The sequence below is a fragment of the Argiope bruennichi genome, chromosome 10, assembly GCF_947563725.1.
Source record: "Argiope bruennichi chromosome 10, qqArgBrue1.1, whole genome shotgun sequence".
NCBI lineage: Eukaryota > Metazoa > Arthropoda > Arachnida > Araneae > Araneidae > Argiope > Argiope bruennichi.
Window position 1 is genome coordinate 70,988,142 of NC_079160.1, and position 21,265 is coordinate 71,009,406.

Sequence of the window (21,265 nt, forward strand, 5' to 3'; positions counted from 1 at the left end):
CTTACATTAGGGCAATAAGTGAACAATAGCAAACAAAAGAAGTTATTGCTTGAATTAGTTGATATCGCGTATACCCTGCTTTTTTGTAAGCGATATCATGTTTGTACATAATTGAAAAGATCCAAAGACATAACTTTGTGTAATGTAGGAAATAATAACACATATACAGCATTTCTCAGTTGCAACAAAATGTGCATTTGAATTCCAGATATATCTAAATTTTCTATTAATCATTACAATTTAGATTTTTTTTTTTTTTTTTTTTTTGTAAGATATTGTTTCAACAAATCAGCTCTTTGGAAAAAGGGAAGAAGAGCACTGCACATGATTCGGACGATTTCATTGGTTGAAATTGTCGCAAAACTTTGACTGGGTCGTATCTTTTCATTCGTTGAGGGAATTTCGAAAAGGCATTTTTGAATTTTAGCACATGTTTCTGTAAATTATCTATGTTGAACCCTTTCGCGCTATCGCTTATTTAGCCCGCGTGTATTTTATCAGTAAAATTGCCGCGAAAATGGCCATGTTTAGTTCAGGTAAGTAATGGTTAATGCTAATAGAAAATAATAATATATCTTCAAATCATATAGTGTATTTAAATAATAAATTTAAAATTCCAGGTAAAAATAATGAAAATTGAAGCAAGTGTATTTTAGGATAGATATATAGCTAAATTATATCGCTTAGATATATACATGAATTTGATTATACTTGATTGATGTATTTCGTGTGTCATAATATGAATTATTTTAAATAATTTGCATTGTATGCACATATAAACTAGGCGCATTATACTTTGCTAAAAGCATGTAAGCTTGTATATACTCACTAAATTGTATTATTTCTAATAATATGAGTTTTATAATTTTATAGTGTCGTTTCTTTGAAAATGATAACTTTAATTTCTTTTCATCAGTGTATATTTTTTTAACCAGCAAACCTTTTACCTAATTTGTAATTAATTGTTCAAGCATTGATCTGCAATGGTTTTTTTTAATATTCTTTTTTAGATATAATTATGTTGCTTCCAATCTAGCATTCTGTTTCCTAAATCATCATCATAATCTTAAGCTATAAATTAAAAGCACTTATGAGTGTAAAGAACTGTTAGATTACAATATTCAAATATGTATGCAATAGCTACTTATATATTAGAATTTATATATATTTTTAAAGTGGGTTGTTTTACTACATTATTTAAAATAATAATTGATAACTATCTAACAAACCAGTATTCTTGTATAGATTGTCTTGCAGTGCTACAATAATATTTTCTTTTCTTTTTTAGTTATCCTTTTATTTTATACTTAAATATTTATTCCTGATCAAATAGCTAGAAAATGTTAGAATAATTTTAGTAGATAAACTGGTGGAAATTACTGAATCTTTTGAGTCATGTTTTGTTCTCTATGTTTTCTCTCTAGCTCTATGTTTAGTTTTTTGTTTTAAAAAAATCTTTTACTGTAAATACAAAAAAATTTGATCATAGTGGGATAATAGATGGTAAAGTTTTAAGAACCAATCAGTTTTCAGAAAATTATTGATGTTTTAAAAATTAGTCTAAAAATTTAAAAAGAAATAAAATATGCATTAATTTTTTTTTTTAATTTTGAGCATTAAAGAAAAAGGCATTAATTATCTGGAGCATTCTCTACAAAAAGATGAATATTTTATTTCAAACCATTGTTTAGCTTATCAACAAAAGAATATGCAATGAAACTTATTATAAAGTTTGTGGAACATTTTCTCCAATCGCATCAATTCATTAACTTTTTTAATGTTATGTTATAGAAATGTTTCATATCAGAACCAGATGGACTAGAACATTTTTCAGTCTCTAAGCCAATCACTTCAAGCAAGGTCTTAAGGTGGGTTCGCATGAGGTCAACAGTTGCGCTCAATTGTTGTCTCTCGTGAACAGTTGAGACAGCGTGGATGGGATAATGGCAAATGGTTGTCCTGACGGGACAACCATTTGCCATTGTCCTGTTGCAGTCACATGATTTTCCTGAAGTAGGCGTGACCTTCTATTGCATGCAATAGTTGGTCTCGTGTGAACCCACCTTTACTTCAACATCAGCCACTACAGGAGATAGCTTCCAAATGAAATCAGAGCTCCTTAATCACAACAAGTAATGTTTCATAAAATGGAATGCTTAAATGGTTAAGCCTTAGTGAGAATTAAATGCATATTATCTAGTGTTACTATGAAATAACATAACATTTATATATATATATATAATACTGAATTATTAAATTCTTAGTTATTTTCGAAACTAATAGGAAATTGTTTTCTAATGTATTGATCGTTATCACTATTTGGTTTGAAAACAATTGTAAATAATTTTTTTAATTTATTTTGCTCAAAATATACATTCTATTATTCTATTTCATCTCATTCTATTAATCAGTTCAGGAATTATGTTTGATGAGAAGATAAGCAAAAAGAGAACTGTTTAAAAATTTTATTTTGATTATCTGAAGAGCACTGTTTAATTTGGAAATTATCACAAATCCTGTTGCATAATATCATTTATAAGACATTCCATATAAATATGAATGTTCTTTTTTATTTCATGCTTAAGTTTGTTAATTTTTTTTTTAATACCCCTACTATAAAAATAAAGGTTAAATCTTGTAACAAAAGTTTTAATTGTAAAGACAAAAATAAAATAATCAAGAATGCAAAATTCTTAGATTGTGTGTGATGATCACTCACACACACACACATATATATATATATAATATAAAGTGTACTGGTAAAAGGTATATATAAGCAATTTATTTCTAAGAGAACCTTATATGATTAAACTTCTTTTTACTGTTTCAACACCATAGCAAAGATATTAAACGCAGAGTTCAAAAATGCAGACAAGAATTTTTTGCGAGATCATAATACTTGTTTTGGTTACTCAAAACAATTGTGTTGCTTTTTAAGGAATTTGTAAATTAAACCAGCAGCCAAATGACTTGCATTGTACTTCAACATGCTTTTTTGATTTGATGCGACATGAGTGTAAAGCATAATAAGCATCTAATTAATTTCTGAAGGAGAAATGGTAGATTATTAAGTTTTATATTGTTAATGTTTAAAGTTATATATATGTAATATGAATGCAAATGTAGGGTCGGGTGGGGTAAAGTGGTCATAAAAACAGATATTTTTAACTTTCACAGAATATAAATATAAGAATTTATGAAATATATCTTAATATTTTGGATGTTATTTTACATTACATTATTCAAGAGCATATTCACTGGATTTCAGGACTATCTGTTGGAAATAAATTTATTTTATAACATTTTTAAAAAGCATAGTTTTATGACCACTTTACCCCAAGGGATGGGGTAAAGTGGTCATACCATAACAAATTACAATTTAAAAAGAAACTAATGAGGTAATGGTCACATTTTATTAATGACAAGTACTATACAATGTAAATTTAATGCCTGCAATTCTCCTTGTTTTAATATTATGTTTTTCCATTAAATTGCAAATTTATGTCCTCTACTATTGAAACTTGGCTCCTCCAAGACTCTGATCACCTCTGATTTTTCAATTTCATCTGATTCTGGAAATGTATAATAATTTCCAATTTTAGACTTTTTTAGGTACTTAATCAGCAATTACTTGGCCAATAAATTCCTTAACGGATTTCTTTCCTTCGTATTTTACCAATACCCAAGATCCTAATATGATTCGAGAAATCTGGGGGTGTTTATAAGTTGATTCAAAGGAGGTTTACTGCCTTGAACTTTCTTCTTTTTGGATTCTCGTTCTTCATGTTCTTTTTGTAGACGCAATGCAACCGTTTCTTCTGTCAATACTTCCCCAGTTTTGGCCTGAACACGTTTCTTTTTTTGTTTAGATCTTTCATTTACAGTTGAGATGGGTGGAGATAATGTTGCTAATATAGCTTGTTTTAGATCTTTTAGTGGAGATGCAATTGTTGGGTTATCTACATGCAATATATCCGCCTGTTTCAAATCTGAGTTGCAAGTAGATGTTGATGGCTCAGAATCTTGATTTTGATTTATTTGTTGCTCTGATGAGTGTATCGGATTTGATATTTCGGTTAGAACAATGCGCTTTTCTACTTCTTGGATATAATCCACTACCAAAAAAACTTTGATGGTATTCTGTGGGCGGATACACTCAAATAGTTGCTTCAATAAAAAGGAAAAACACTTTTTGAGACACTTTGCACTCGAGTTTCTCTGAACCATTTTTTCAAAATTGCTTTCCAGGCTTTTTTTAATGGTGAAAAGACACCAACGTCTAGAGGTTGTAAGGCATGGCTGGTATGAGGGGGCAAGCACAATATTATATCTATGGCTTTTTTCACTGTGCCATAAGTCATGTGGCTTCCATGGCCATCATAAATCAGAAGAACAGGTTTCTGTAAGTTTTCTGTATATTTTATAAAATGATCCATCAAAGATTCAAATACCGAATCTTGGATCCAGCCAGATTCTGTACAAGCATATAAGGCTCCTGGAGAACCACCCTTAGTCCATGACTCATATAAATGAGCTCCCTTATAAATGGTAAAAGGAGGCATATAATTGCCACTAGCTGATATCCCAAAAAGCACGCTGAACATTGTCTTTCCTTGTGTTGCTGATTTCATGTAAGTAGTACAAGAAGATTTTTGAATAATACTGGGCTGTTTCGGCTATCTGTACCTAGTCCAGCTTCATCAACATTAAAAATTCTGTTAGGACATTGTTGAAGACCATTTGTTTCAATAAGATGAGTATAGGCATCAAAAAAAGTAGTTACAGTTTTGGTTGTTAAATTAGCTGCTCTAGCTGTAGTAAGTAATTCTGGTTTCCGTTTTGTTAATTCTTTTGCCCAGCGTTTTTCAAAATTTCTTAGGTAATCTGATCCTGGAGGTTTTCTCCCAAAAGGACTTTCTCTACTATTTGGAGAGTTAAAGTACGTAAAAATTAGGTTTGAAACATCGGAATGATCAAATGGATATCCACATTGTGCGAGAAATTTTAAACTTTCAACTATGCAAAATTCTTCATCATGTGTTAGCCATGGTTCCCTTCCTGGACCTTTGTGTTTTGGCTTGTTTATAACCCATCTTAAAGTTTGATAGGGAATTTCAAAATCATTAGCTGCAGCGTATATAGATTTTCTTTTTTCTACAGCAAGCACCGCTAATTGTAAACCGCATCAGAGTAGCTTTCTGGATTCTTCCTTGCATATGTTCTAGGCATGTTGAAGCTGTAAAGAATAAGAAAAATATGTTATGTTTTAAAAAATTCACAAAATTTCAATCAAATTATAATACTATTCTAAACCTGGTAATAGTTAAGCTTGTTTTTTTTTTATATTTTGATTAATTAATTATGCTTTAAGAATAATTAATAATTATCATTAATAACTATTAAAAACTAGCCAAGCATAATTAGCATTTAGACCAATGTTTAATAGGTATTTAGCAACTAGGCATGACTAATTTTAATCAACCATATCTAACTTAAGCCTATGACCACTTTACCCCAGGCAACTAAAATTATTATTAAATTATATCTATAATAAATGAAACTTACTTATGAATGAAAATATGCTCTTGAGATGTGAGTAAATCCTTCTGCACTGCCAACGTATTAATATTTGTATCAAACAAAATGTAGCTAAAAAAGTTAATGCAAGTCAAAAGAACAAGCTGTAAAAAACACACCTGGAGAATGAATGACAACTGCCAGAAGCATGTTGCCACAAGTAAAATTTTTAGTGAAAAAACTTTGTTTTTATTTTTTTAACCAAAATTTAAAAAAAAATTAATTCTAATTATTTAAGAGTTTAAACCTTTTTTATGAATCATGACCACTTTACCCCACCTGACCCTATTTCATTTCACTGCAGTCGCATATTTGCTGACAATTATTGTATAATCATTTGAACTTGGCCCTCTGAATCTTGCAGGCATAATGCTTTTAAAAACTTTGTGATATATTGAAATAATTATTTACAATTTGAATTGATTTAAATTCTTATCTCTTCAATTACTGATTTTATTAAACCTAAAATGAGTTGTTCAACTTATGTTCAAACATTGAACATCCACTAAGATATAGTACATATAATGCTTAAATGAACTTGCAGTCTTTAAGACAAATGAAAATTATGGAAGATGGTTGTTCCAGACCAAATCAACTTAAATTTAAAACTAAATTTACTTTGCTATTACAGTTTTTCATAAAAATTTCACACAGATATATATAGACTTGGAAAATGCCAAGTTTTATCATCATTATATGTCAACAAGATTTTGAATTGTAGCTATGTAGATGATCAAAAATCCAAAAAAATCAACTGCTCCCCTAATTAAGCTAAAGAGCTGAGAAGGATGTCATTTAAAAAAAAAAAAAATTATGGCATATAACATACTGTAGGCCAGGGATGGCAAACTAATGATACACGGCGCAATATTTTAGGCACGCAACCAATCAAAATGATTTGCATTTTACAATTTGCAAAACGGTTTGAATGTGACTTCATTGATAAACTGAACTTGTCCCAATTCGATTGGTTGGAAAATGAAGAATTTTAAATGCAACTGATTGATTTCCAGTCTAGTTCAATATGGATTCAAAAGTTTATTGAAACAAGGAAAAGTTGGAATTGATTGAAACAGAAAGATTAACAAGCATTATAAGTAAAAATCCCAGTAACAAAATTCTGGAAAAATGGAATTAGATTCCAGACACATTTATCTGTTTGAAGAAGCTGGCTCATGCTATTTTAACCATATTTTCATCTACCTATATCTGCAAGTCATTTTCAGAGATAAATAACACTAAATACTCGCATAGAAACTGTTTGGCAGATGACTAAAATTCAGCAGGCATTCTGCTAAAAGTAACACCTTACAATCCTAATGTAAGATATTTGTTGTCTAATCTGCAACAACAGAAGCCACACTAATGTAATTTTAATTACATGTATAACTAAAACATTTACTACTATATAATACAAAATGTTTTTTTTTTTTTTGTAGTAAATAAAGAGTTTGAGTTGCATTTAGTTATATTATTTTTCCAATCAAAAGTCAAAACTTTTTGACAGCACGTTTATACCTCATTAAACATTTCTTTAGAAAAAATGGCACAGTGATCCATTAAGGTTTGCCACCCCTGCTGTAGGCTAACATAAAAAAAGAAATAATTTAAATAAAAATTTTAGATTTTTTTTTTTTTTTTTTTTTTTCCAAAAATTTCTGATTTTTGAAAATGCTGAAATAAATGTTAATTTGAACTTTTCAACTTAAAAATATTACTGACTATTCGTGAAATTAATTGCCTGTTAAAATATAAATTTTGAATGTAATGAGTTATTGTTAAAATAATTAAAAAATGAGGGTTGTTTTTTATTTCTGGTTTTTAGTTGAATAATACAAAAAAGGCTAATATTTATAATTCCATAAAAAAAATATATGAATCCTAACCTGAAGAATGTATATAGTAAGGATTCTAAGATAATTAAATCATATAGACTAGTAATCAATTGGTTGTACTTGCTAACCCACCTTTTAAAAATGTTTAGAGTTTAAACATTTGTACCTTTTAACTTTTATAAAAGTTATTTAAATAATATTAATAAAAAAATTCATAATTAAAAATGAGGTCTGTAAAAAGTATATGCAAAATGGTGCAACAATATTTTTGACATTCAAAAATTTACAAAAAAAAACTTTTTTTTTTTTTCAAATGTGTATTTCAATACTATACAACTCAATCTAAAAATAATAAAAACATTTTAACACTCTTTTCTTTCAAGTTTAACCTCTGCTTTCATGCGGAAAATTTTAAAATAAGAGTGGTAATTTTTGAACCCTAACATATGGAAGATGCTTCTGCAATGGAATAGGAATAAAAAAAGTTCCTGCTTATTTGAAAAGGCCCTATAAACATCATTCAAACTCTATGATAACTTTTTGAATGGATAATTGAATATATTATTAAGGTATACTGCACATACTCGACTCAAGAAGAATTTGCCGAATTGCACTTGTTCTTGAAAAGTCACTTTAATCTAAGACTATTCTATGAACATAGTAATACCACACATTCATTCCCAAAACAACATCAAAATTATTGGTGAAATATTTTTCAGATGATTTGTAGCATTGAGAAATGGTAACATCAAAATCTTGAGATAAATTTTAATTAGAAGATACATCAGGCTGTGAGACAGCTATCTATAAAGGAATCTAATAGTTCGAGTGTATTTTAGAGAAAAATAAAGATTTTGATAAAATAAAAATTACTTTTCTTCATCCCTATAAGGCATCTATATTATTCTCGGATCCAAGAAATGCTCATGTTCAGTAGAGATTAGATGTTCTAACAACAGTAAATCCTATGACTGTCAAATTGGAAGAAATTATGTTGTATTTGAAAGTGATTTAACATTACTTTATTAAAAAATTATTGCATATTCTTTATATGGCTATAAATTCATAAAACTTTCTTCCTTTCCATTTCTTGTGCTCGTATTTTTCTAGTTGGTAAATGTTTTAAAGCAATTTAACTCCATTGGAATTTTCTTCCCATAAAATAAAATAAAGCTTCACTTTGTTTACAAAACTTCTTCATTTCTTCCATCTTTTCAGATTCAGAATTAATAACTACATAGTGAAAAATCAGTTTCATCCAAAATTGAAAGCTTTTCAAACAGTGTAGATATCAATATGCAAAATTCTATCTCAATATAATCAAGTCTAGAAATAAAAACAATTAAATTTGCATTGAATTCAGTAGACTGCAGAGTTTATTTATTATTTTTTTTCAAAATATCTGGTTGTTAGATGCCCATGCAATTAAAGATGGTATTTTTTAAAAATAATTTTAGTATTATCACCAATTTAGAAATGAAACTATATCATGACTTAATAATAATAAAAAAAAATTATTAGGCTCTAACTTTCGAAATTCTACATATTCTTAATATTTCAATGTTACCCGTGAAAACACTCCATAATACATAACAGCAGCAAGAAAAGATGCTAAATCAGGGATCTCGAGAGAGTCTATTAAGCTCCTTGATAACTGTTATTTTTTGTCTTCTGAATGCAAGGGCCTCCATCATTAAATAGAAGTAAGAAGGAATACTTTAATTTGGAATCCTCAAAATAGCTATGGCATGAGGATATATCCGTGAACATGATCACTTGATATTCCTTCAACAGATGTAGATAAAATGAATTCTGAACTTAATAGTGTAAACAAATGTGAAATAAGTTTGTCAGTATCAGAACATGAACATTAAATATTCAGATAGGGGTTAGAGCTGTCAACAGTCAGATAATGTTAAAATAAGAACAGATAGAAGAAATTCTTCCATTTTTTTAGTCAAGATAGAGAGCTTGCATGTTATAATATTAAGACTTTTTTTTTATGAGGACCAGAAGATTTGAAACTTTTTATATAGTTAAATTAGAAAAATGAAATATGTTATTGTACTGCAGCTAGCTTCCTTCCATAGCTATCTTTCTAATTAATTACTTTCCTAACAATTAAAAAAATATCAAAATAAAAATGGGCTTTCAAGAAGCTCTATTATAGGAAACATCAACTTTTTTTTGAAAATAAACCTAATGATACTCAACTTTCAACTGGGACAAGAAAACAAATATACTTGGTACCCTTGTTTCATTTGCTTGTGGGAACAGTAAGGTCTCTAAAATAAAGTGAAATGGTCTGTAAGCAAAATAACACTGATTGTAGTATAGTAAATAAATGGGAGTCATTGTTTGATAGAAAAAAAGAATTCTCTTGCTACTTAACATAAAACTTAACCTAGTAAAATAATTTAAGATACTCGGAGATGTTAATTGCTCCTCGTACATTTTTCGAAACATTTCCTGGACTGAACAAAGGAAAGCTATAAGTGAATTAGCTTTTCTAGAAAAATGATTATGATTATAGCTCCCAAGGTCATATACTCATTAATGATTAAAAATATCTATGGATAATATTGAGTTTTTTACATAATCATGTTTAATTTTAGTTTGTAATCTGGATAACCATAAATTAAAGAATTGTGAAGAATTGATCTAAATATGCTTTAATAGTTTTGAAAAAGTTAACAATTTTTTTCAAAACTTTATATTAACATAAAAGCACAAAAGTATATATTCTGTATTGTTATTAGACAGTCAATCTATCATGTTAGTGAGGAAGGGGAAAAGTTGTTTCAAGATATCAGGCAAGTGAATTGCATATATGATGGATGATAATTTTTTTTAATAAAACTTCTCCCACACTTAAAAGGAAATCTTATGAGAAGTGCTGACTTGTGAATTAGCCCAATTTATTTAGGTCTTACTTTATTCAACTTAGTATATCATCATGTAGTTTTAATATACTGTTTTTATTGACCTAATTTGATTTACTCATACTTCGTTCGTTCATTAATATTATTTTAAATTTCATCATTTAATTTACATTTGATGTAGATTTCAAGCGATGTATATATTACTCTTTAGGATTAAATTGATTTATTGCATGAATTTTATTATTGAGACCTTTTTAATCTGTTTTGTGCGCTGCATATCTATTATCGTTGAAAATTGCTATATATCTATTGTTATTAAAATTTTGTTTTGTAAATAAATCCAATTTTACAAACACAATGTCATTCAGAATTTACACCATAAAATTATCCTGAAATTCTTTCATATCATTTATTTGTAATAAAATCTGTCAATAGAGTAATCGTTGAAAGAATGATTTTACTTCTGTATTTGCAAAACTTCCTTTTAAAACTTTTTTAATAAGTTAAAAACCTTTTAATAACCATTTTAAATTAATTTGCATTCTCTTCATGATATTTTCTATAAAAGTGTTTATAGTGTTTTATTGTATTATTTTCTATAAAATTTAATAGTGAGATTGATTACTAAATTTTAATATTTGTTTTCAATAGGGTCATTTACAACTAGTACTCCATTTCATCAACAATATGATAGTGGCTTTTATGGTAACTCTCCACAATCTAGAAGTTCATCTCAGTTTTCTATTGGGGAAAATATAGGATTAGAAATAGGCTGTTTTTTTCCATTAAGAAAGAATTTATTTGGAAAAAGGAACAATTCTGAAAATATACCAGTTGATCCGTTTTCACTTGAACGTAAGTTACTTCTTTCAAGGAGTTCGGCATTTTCACGTAGAGATGCCAGTTCAAATACAGAAACTCCAAGAACAGCGAGAAGCTGTGCAGGTTCAGATAAACCTGTAAAAATTGAAAGACTACGTCAAAATCGACGATGTTTTTTAAATGGTAAGACTGAGAGATTAAAATGGCTTGGTGGTAATGATAGTGGGTTTCATGCTGAAACTCCTGAAAGCTCAGAATGTCTTAAATCTAAAGGTCGTAGAATACCATTATTGGAGATGGTAAAAAATTTGAATTCAGAAAATTCAAAAGAAGAAAGTCTAGCATATTTTAAACGTTTTTTGGATGTTTCTGGAGCTAAAAGTTTTGCTGATCTTTCAATGTCTGATATACAAGACCTCTATAACATTCACCGTTTTCAGAGAACCGGTTTAAAGCCATCTGTAACAGATATCGACTTCAATGAAGAGCGTCCACTGATGAAGGATTTGAATGAGGGAAATGAAGTGTTTCTGTCATCATGGAAAGAGAGGCTAGAATGCATCTCAGCAGATATCAAAATGCCACCAAAGATTGATATTCTAAGCCAGCTTCACAATATCAATGCACTTTCGCTTATATCCTGTATCTTATCCTATCTCTCCGGCCACGATTTGCAGACGGTAAGCAGTGTAAGTCGATTGTGGCGAAAATTAGTTCTTGAGGATGAAGTTGCAAACAGAGCAAGGCTGGCTTGTTTGGAAAAAAGGCAAAAGTTTATAAAGGTAATATTCAGTATTCTTTCAATATAAAATTATTATGACAGAATAGTTAGTGTTTTCATATTCATTAATTTACATAACAAAATTACATAAGAGTAAACTTATATTATTTGTAATTATCTAAATGCATTTATTGTAATTTAAAATTTTTATTATTTCTTGTTTTATGAAGTTTTGCTGATGCAAAGTGCATCTTTTAACCTTTTGCATGCCTTAGATTTATCAGAACATCATATAAATAAATTCAAATGATCAAACTACTGTGACGGCATTTGCAGGAATTGGGGTTAGCTTCTAAGAGCCATCTCTGGCCATGATGCAAAACTTCCCCTTATTCTTGTGCCGTAGTCAATGCATTATTATTAAAACATCATGCATTCTTTTCTTTATAATACTAATTGTTATAATTTTTGTCAATATATTATAGGAATATATATCATGTATAATATAAAATTCATGAATTCTGGCATAAAATTTACTTTTGCATAAACACACACACACAAATAATAATAATAAAGGGTTATAAATATGCTATATTCTTAGTAGTTTTTAAATAATTGATGTCATTATAGCCTGTGTATTTTCTGTAGGCGGTTCAAGGTCACATTTTCTACCTTGTTATTGGTTGTCTGGTACCAATAATGAGGTAGAAAATGTGACCTTGAACTGCCTACAGAAAATACACAGACTATAGTTACTACACATATATATTAGTGGTGGCATAACTAGGGTGGAAAGGGCATGCACCTTGGAAGTCATTACCAGAGAATGCAAGCATCAAATTCATAATATACTGTATTATTATATTTAATTTTTGAAAATAAATTCAAAAAGATTTCACTAAGCTCAAAGTTATTTAATCCTCAATCTTGAAAATATCTTAGTAGAATTACACAAATCAAATGGAGAATTTGAATAATTATTTGTACGTATAATCATTGCACAATTAGAAGTAGAAATGCTGAACTCATTATTCTTAGATTAAAAGTCTGAAGAATAATGAGTTCAGGATTTTAAAATTTTGTCTTAATTTCGTTTTAAATTTGTGTGCATAATTAACATCAAATTGACATCAATTAACATAATCATATGAGGTAATTTATATAATTTACATAAAAATAATAGTATAATTAATTGTAATTATTTCATAATTTTTATGAAAGATTGCCTGTATTCTAATATAAATAAAATGTTCATTATTAAATACACGAAACCTTATCAAAATTTATATTTTCTCTGAAGTGTATATATATATTCCTGAACAGATTTTTTTTTATATAAATCTAAATTTTATTCATAACTTATTTTTAAGCTTTCTAAAACAATTTACTTCATAAAGTTTATATCTAAAAATATTCAGAATTTTAAAATAATTCAAATTTTCATTCATGTGCATGCCAGAAGTTCCAGACTTAAAGAGAAATCCAAATAAAGTCTTAATTTTTTAAATTTTATTTGAGCATTGCTTTTTATCTTTTTTAAAAAAGATGTAAAAGTTTGTTTTAAGGTATATTCTGGATAACCATATATTAATTTTCCCTGGCTTGAAAAAGAAATTAATTATTTCAAAGAAAGCATGTCCTCGTGAACTTTCATTTTGAATTGTAGGGTGAAAAATCTTTTCTTTTTGGTGAATATCAGTAGCCATTAGCAGTGTAGAAGTAAAGGATTCTTATACTCTTGCTTCTATTTTATTATTTTAGGTTCGAAAATTCTTCACTCGCATTGTTCTTGAATTTCTCTTTCACATTTTTGTTCATTTGACAATATCCATCAGCTTTGTAATTTATCATTTTCAGGGGTGTTTGTGCTCCGGGGAAACCCCGGAATTCCGGGGATTTTGAACTTCGATACCCGGAAATTCCGGGGATCGTCGTTCAAAAGGAAGTAGGAATAATAATGAATTATTTATTTTGATCTGGGTAATTTTGTTTGCTTTGAAAGCAGAAAACGCAAGGTCAGTGTGTGTGGTGAAAACTTTTCCTTTCTTTCTCCAAAGGCAGTGATAATGCGTGAAAAGGGGGAAAAAACTTCTTTTTTGTTCTTTCCTTATTGCGAGTTATGACTCATTTCCCCGGTTCTCGGACATTCTCTTCTGGATTCTTTTCGGCAAGTAGGCGCGGCAGAAAAAAAAAGGGAGAGACTTCGTTCGACCAGATGTGCGATCACGTGACCTGGGTTCAAAGGTCTTAATTTTGCAAAAAAAGTAATTCATTGAACTTTTATAATTAGGTCATTCAATACTTCATAATTGTAATTTTTCATTTCTCTCCCCCCCCCCTTCTCGAAACTCCAAAATGTCGGTAGTAAGTCCGTAAAAGTTTCCGGGGATTTTTTGGGGTCCCACAAACACCCCTGCATTTTACTATCACAATCAGGGCACCTGTGTAGAAAATATATTCTTAAATATTCTGATTCTTCTAGTTCATATTAACACAAGTAGTTTTTAGCTTTCTGGAATTGAAACTGAGATCACATCTAAAGCTTTTTAAAGGGGAAAACAAGCCTAAACATAAGTTTTTTTTTTTTTTTTTTTTTTTTTTTTTAATGGAATAAAAAAAAAAAAGTGTAATGTTTTTTCTACAGTGTAATGAAATTTTCATCATATCATTATAGTATTGGATAATATTTAGCAGTAAATAGAATTACTGCTCTAAATTGAATTCTAGATAAGTAACAAAGCTGTACTAACTTCTAAATATTTTCACACAGCTTAATAATATAACTATTTTTAATTTACCAAAGTAATTTTTTTTCCCTTTTAAATACATAAGTTTAATTTCTTATAATTACTTGACATTATGAACAAAAACTTAAATCAGTGGGCTTTTCTCTCTCCCTCTCTCTTTTTTTAAACTGAATTTTACCACTAGATTTAATGGAAATAATTCATTAATTTGGATGAAAATAAAGTACTGAATTTGTAAAATATATTTCCTTTAAAAATAATGTAATTCAAAGTTTTCTATAAGAATTTACTTTAACTAAAATCTTCAATACAATTTTCAAATAAAAAGAATGCAAAATTAGTAATCAGTTTAATTTTTCTTTTAGCTGAGTGTAATTTGCTTAAAAACTTTCAAATGTTTATTTTTTTAAAAATAATTTATTAATGGCGACCAAAAAGCACCTATTAAAAATGTAGCCAAATTATAAAAATATACTCGTGCATTATTAATTATTATGAGAAATTTTGAACGTGTGAAGCACATGTTGCTGCTTTTTAGTCATCATTAATACTGACAAGTACATAAAAACATGTTCTTGAAATGGTTTTCTGTATTTTCCTATTCCGTATATTAATCAATTCAAATGGTGGTCTGTAATATCTTATTTAATCTGTTAAAAAGCTAACTAATTTTTGGTTTTTAACAAATATTTCATTAAGTTTCAGTTTATGGTATTAAATGAAAGCTTTCTATGTAGAAAAAAAAAGCTATAAAAGGTGTATTAAAATTACAATTATAAATTTTTTTTAAAGAATGGGTTGTGAATTTTTTGTTGAAAATTGTGTGAAAAACACTTTTATAATTATTTAAAAAAAAGGAAAAAGCAAAATGGCATTTCCTGAATATGAATGAAACAAACAGTTGAATTTTGTAATCTAATATATATTTTAATTTTATTATAAAATCAATGACACTTTAGAAACAAATTAATCTTGTAACAGTTTGTCTGATTTAGTTGTTGTTACTAAAGCCCTTTTCATAGCTTGTGGAAGAGGAACCTTCAAAAATTTCGCTGCAACTTTCTTGAAGCAAACCCCTCAACAACATCCATAATTTTAAGGGCTTGTGATTTAAAAGTCTCTCCTTTCTTGAATTGAAAGGATATTTTAATGGATGTCGAAATTTGAAGTTAAAATATTTATACATTATTTTTCTGTAATTTTTACAAACTTTCAAATATTTTCACAGATTTTATTACTGAAATTTAATAAAAATTGTGTTCTTTCATAGAATTTCTAAATTGATAGTTTTGTTTTATTAATGAAGATAAATAATATTGGACAACTTTTTTAGTGAAGAATTTTACTTTAGTCTTGAGCTATGAAAAGATAGTGATTGATTTTATTATATAGTATATATTTGAAGAACGACACTCACAAGTTTTAAATTTTTTGGCAATTTTGTTTTTATTTTAGGAAATGGCAATCAAAAAATCAGTCAACCCATTCCAGAGGCAACCGAATGATAGAATACTGAGCTGTATTGAAAATATTCAGAAGGAGGAGCTTCAATTTAAAAAAACTATCAAAGAAATTAATTTTAATGCATTTATTGAGGTAACTATTATTTAAAATTACCATTTAACTATCAGTTATAAAACTCAAACTGAGAAGTGCATATCTATACTCCTGTAAACGATACATTTCAAGAAAAGTTACAGTTCATTGCTAGACAGAACAACTGTATAAGTATGGAAGTAAATGTGAAATTGGACAAACATATTGAAATTATTGTGATAACGTAATTATTTGATAGGATATTGACTTAAATAACCTCAGCTTGAGAGTTTGCTGGAATAATAAATTGAATATGATTATTTCTGTCACACTTATTTTTGTAAATTATTTTTGTATACTTAACAATTGTGGTATAATTAAATAAAATACCTATAACTAATGATATAAAATACATAAGATATTTTTTAATTTAATTTTTTAAAACTGAATACACAAAGAAATGGTAACTTTTAGATATGTATTACATAATGTGCATTAAGAAATTGATTTTATTAGTCAATTCAAAAACTTATTTCTGGAGTCTAAAATTAAAACCATTGCTATAGAATTCATTTTACCATTTGGGTTATCAGGTATATTAAAAATTGCCTTTCTCCTTTTCTATTTATCCATAATATGAAGTTTTAAGAATTATTTTATGCTATTTAATATTTAAATGTTTGGTTCAATTATATTGTATAATAACATTGCTTATTGGCAAAGAATCATTATGGTTAATTTTATCTGAACCTTGTATACAATAAATCTAGCACTCAAGGAAATTTACAGAAAGAGCTGAAAAATTATCTTTATATAGTTTCAAACCAAGATATAAGTATGAAGTTTTAAATTTTCAATGAATTTAAATTATCATAAATATGTAAAAAACAGATTTATAGAAGACAGCATAATTATTATCAACTGGTTTTTTTAATCAGAATGTTTTGTTATACACCAAAAAGTTTTTCAGCATACAGAACAACAATTCTTATTGTGACCCAATTACTAACTTCTAAACTGTTAGGAATAGTTCTGGTTTGAAAAATGCTTTAAACTATGGAAGAATTGCAGGTCAAAGTATTTCAAAATGAATTCTAACTTTGTATATAATCCTTCGATCCTATCTGTTCTATTTTAGTAAAATATGTCAATATATACCATGCATTTTTATGATTGAATGACTATCGATATGGGAAGATCCCAAGCATCCATTCAAAGAAGCTACAGTGCACCTCTTCTCTTGCCTTTTGTGCCAATGAATGTAGTTTGCTCATTATAGATGCTCCACCAGATGAGTCTGGATGAGGGAGGGGAGCATGTGATTCATTTGCTTAAAATCACAGAGATTTGTTTTAGCTTTAGGGAAGCTGTTAATTTCCCTCATAAATAGGGATTGCAATACCGGGATACCGAATACCGGTATTTTGAGCCATTTACACAATTTTGTAATACCGGTATTCACAAGTTTAAATACCAGTTTTTCGGTATTTACTAGAAATTTTTAAAATTGTCTCCACTATTGTTCAAGGATCGCCAACATAGCAAATTAGTATACGTTTTTTGTTTTTATGTCTTCCTAAAGGGCGAAATTAATTAGCTAATTAATGGCTTAAATCTAAATTAGCGAAACATGTATTAGCCCTGAAAGAAGATATTGTATCCATAACGACTGATAGAGCAACAGTTATGAAAAAAGTTGGAAATCTGATTGGTGCAAATCAGTTATTGTGCTATGCTCATGGAATTCAATTAGGAGTAATAGATGTATTATATCAAAAAAAATAAAGAACGGAAGAATACAAATACTGTGGATATAGAAACTTCGGACTCCGACTTTGAAGAGAGTAAGAGTGAGAGTGATATTGACAATGAAGATAATGACAATGTAATTGTTGAAGAAGATATTGCTAGTGAGGATAAAATATTAACCCATCAAGAATTGCTTCCTATAATTTATAAAGTTCGAAAAATCGTTAAGATATATAAACGTTCCCCTATAAAAAAATGACATATTACTAACTGAAAATAAAACAGAATATATGCTAATATTAGATTCTAAAATATGTTGGAAAAGTTTACTCCTAATGATGGAACGATTTTTGAAACTGAGAAATCCTATCCAAAAAGCAATAATCGACTTAAATATGCAAATTAATTTTTCAGACAGTGAATTCGACTTAATATCCAGAACTGTATCAGCTCTACTTCCAATAAAACTGACTATTGAGGCATTCTGTCAGAGAGATTCTAATTTATTAACAGCTAATGCAACAATAAATTTTAGGTTGCAGTCACTGAAACAACAACACACATCACTATCTGAAGAATTATATATTACATTTAAAAATCGCACAGAAGAGGCATACCAAAATATAAAATGTCTTATGGTATTTACCTAATTATAATGATTTTAAAAATGAAAAAGAAGAAAAGAAAATAACCAATTCAAATCTGATCAAGTTTATAGTAAATTTTCTTAAAATTTTTTACCCACAAGCCTATCCATATTTAGAAGAATTCATTTCAGTTATCGAAGATCATGATGAAACTAATGTCGATAGTGAAAAAGAATTGTCTCTTGAACAAAAATAAGAATTAGCGATAAATGAAGAAAAATTCAACTAACCAAAATACAATACAGAAATCAGCTATATCCAAAACCATCCGACGAGAAATCGATTTATTTGTAATAGTATTATTTAGAGGTAAATACGTGGAAAAAGTATATCACGCATTGCTAACAGTAGCACCAACTGGCGTAGATGCCGAAAGAGCGTTTTTGACAGCTGGCAATTTTTACAGAAAATTACTTTTCAGGCTTAATGACAGTACAATTTATGCATTATATTTTTTTAAGATCACTTTTCAAAAATTTGTAATAGTACCACAGACTGAATGATGATATTTACACTTTTTTGTGATTTAAATAAATAAGATGTTCCTTTACTTTTTTTTGTGATTCTTTATATACTGTTATAATTTATAGGTTACAAATTATTTTTTGTGATATTTACATTCTCTAATAAAACTGGCAAATAAAACAAAGAGACACCTCTGTTTTCTTTCTTTTTCTAAAATTTCTAAAACCGGTATCCCGGTATTAAGATCTAAAAAGTACCGAATACTGGTATTGAAATTTTGGTCCGGTATTGCAATCCCTACTCATAAATGTATATTTTTAACCATTCAAAGAATTTTCTGCTTAACAAATTCCCCTTATAGCCATCAGCTAAGCAGTATCCTATGTATATCAAGAACATGAACTGCCATTTTGGTTTTTCAGTAAAATAGAGTATTTTGAAATGCTTGAGCTTGAATGGCTGTTGGAACCAGCGAGTTAATTAGCTATTAGGCTACGATAAGAATGGACACCTTCTATAACAAACTTTCTGTTTAATTATATTCATCATTTGCAATATATATATAATATGCAATATATTTTGGTTTTCAGGTTGGAAAAAAAGGCGAGAACTATAGACCTATGAAATGTCCTTCCTGCTGTAATCTTTCGCTCCAAGACAAGCACATCATTACCAAGTACAATTGTTTATTTTGTGGTCATGAATTCTGTTGTAACTGCTTAAAACCTTATTCAAATTGGCATTACTGTGCCCCAATCAATTTTCCAACTAAAAAACCACCTGCTAATGGTAAAAAATATTTGAGGCGCTTATAAGATATTTTGGATTTTTTTTTTTTTTTTTTTAATGAAGGATTTTTTAAAGTTCCTTTTTTATAATGCTGGAATCTCATTTATGTGGCAGCTCTGTATCTGAATGAAATACTGTGATTTCTTTTTTAATCTATACTAGTCTTTTACTAGTCTAGGCACTACTTTTTGTACCTGATGTATTGTGATTTTATAAGAAAGCTTAGCATGGTTATCATTTAACATTTTTAAATTAAAATATATCTGTGATATATCTTTCTACTGTAGTGATCTTTATAATTTTTTTTATAAAATTGTAATTTTCAGACAATAATTTACATCAGCTTTTTAGCTGAACTATAGTTGATTCAGTCCATTTTTAAGGTGCTACATACTTGACACTTATTTTAAGGTGATTTTAAATAGAATATTTTAAATGTATTGACTTTACAAATCATTTTTATAAGATGCGAGACTTATATTTTTAAATCATCAAAATGTATCTCTACCATACAATGCCATGAATTATATTTTACTATAATGTGTCAAAGATCATTGTGATATCATTTTGTGTGGTATTTTTCCTTTGTTAACCATACAAACTACAGAACCTTGCCATTTTATCTTTGAGAATTTTTGTAGTTTCTGTTTTAAAATAAAGATATTTTTACAAGTAATTGTTTGTCTAATAAGAATTTTCACATAAGAAAGAATGTATAGTAGGAAAAGTTATAACTCTTCAAATTGTAATGAAAACTTTAATATTATCCTAAGTTATCTCTACTAATAATTAAAAGTGAGTTGATGCTTTACAAGCCAGACCATTTGATCCAGAGCTAGCAAACTTGGCACACACACACATATATATATATATATATATATATATATATATTATATATATATATATTATATATATATATATATATATATATATATATATATATATATATATATTAGGAATATGATCTTAATTTTTTAAATTTAAGTAAAACTTTAGTGTTTTTTTTTTTTTTTTTTTTTTTTTCATTTAGTTTCATAGTAAAAGTGAAACTCAAACTATTTGCTTTATTACTATCAATATTTCATCTTAACTGTTTCCTATTGTTATGATGAAGAATTAAAGATTCGTCTCATTTTCCCTTGAGTAGGTTAAGGTATACGGTAGGCATAGGTGAGGTATAAGGCATGCTTTTAATAAACTTTATTGTACTTAAAATTAAGGTTAGATTCAGAATGAAACAATAATGGGAAAAATTTTAAGTGTCTTCATTTTAAAATACAACTGCTTTTTCCTGTGATATAATGGGATGAATAAAGATGTTGAAAAATAATTATATTTTGCTTAAGTTGAAAATTTATATAAAAGAATAATTCTTTTAGTTTTATACTATTGCTGAATGTTATTACAAAGGCATTATATTTAATAGGCATAATATTTTTTGCAGCTTTAAGGGAAAAATTTCTTCATATCTACTAAGATGTCTTATTATTTTTAA

General features: G+C 28.0%; 1 protein-coding gene across 1 annotated transcript; it reads left to right on the forward strand.

The window, feature by feature from the left end:
- The first annotated feature begins 438 nt into the window (after nucleotides 1-438).
- On the forward strand, nucleotides 439-20,394 carry LOC129987504 (F-box only protein 5-like). The gene is made up of 4 exons (XM_056095477.1): nucleotides 439-536; nucleotides 10,946-11,898; nucleotides 16,040-16,180; nucleotides 19,572-20,394. Exons 1-4 carry the CDS (start codon nucleotides 518-520, stop codon nucleotides 19,794-19,796), a joined length of 1,338 nt encoding a protein of 445 aa, XP_055951452.1. The 5' UTR covers nucleotides 439-517; the 3' UTR covers nucleotides 19,797-20,394.
- The last annotated feature ends 871 nt before the right edge of the window (nucleotides 20,395-21,265 follow it).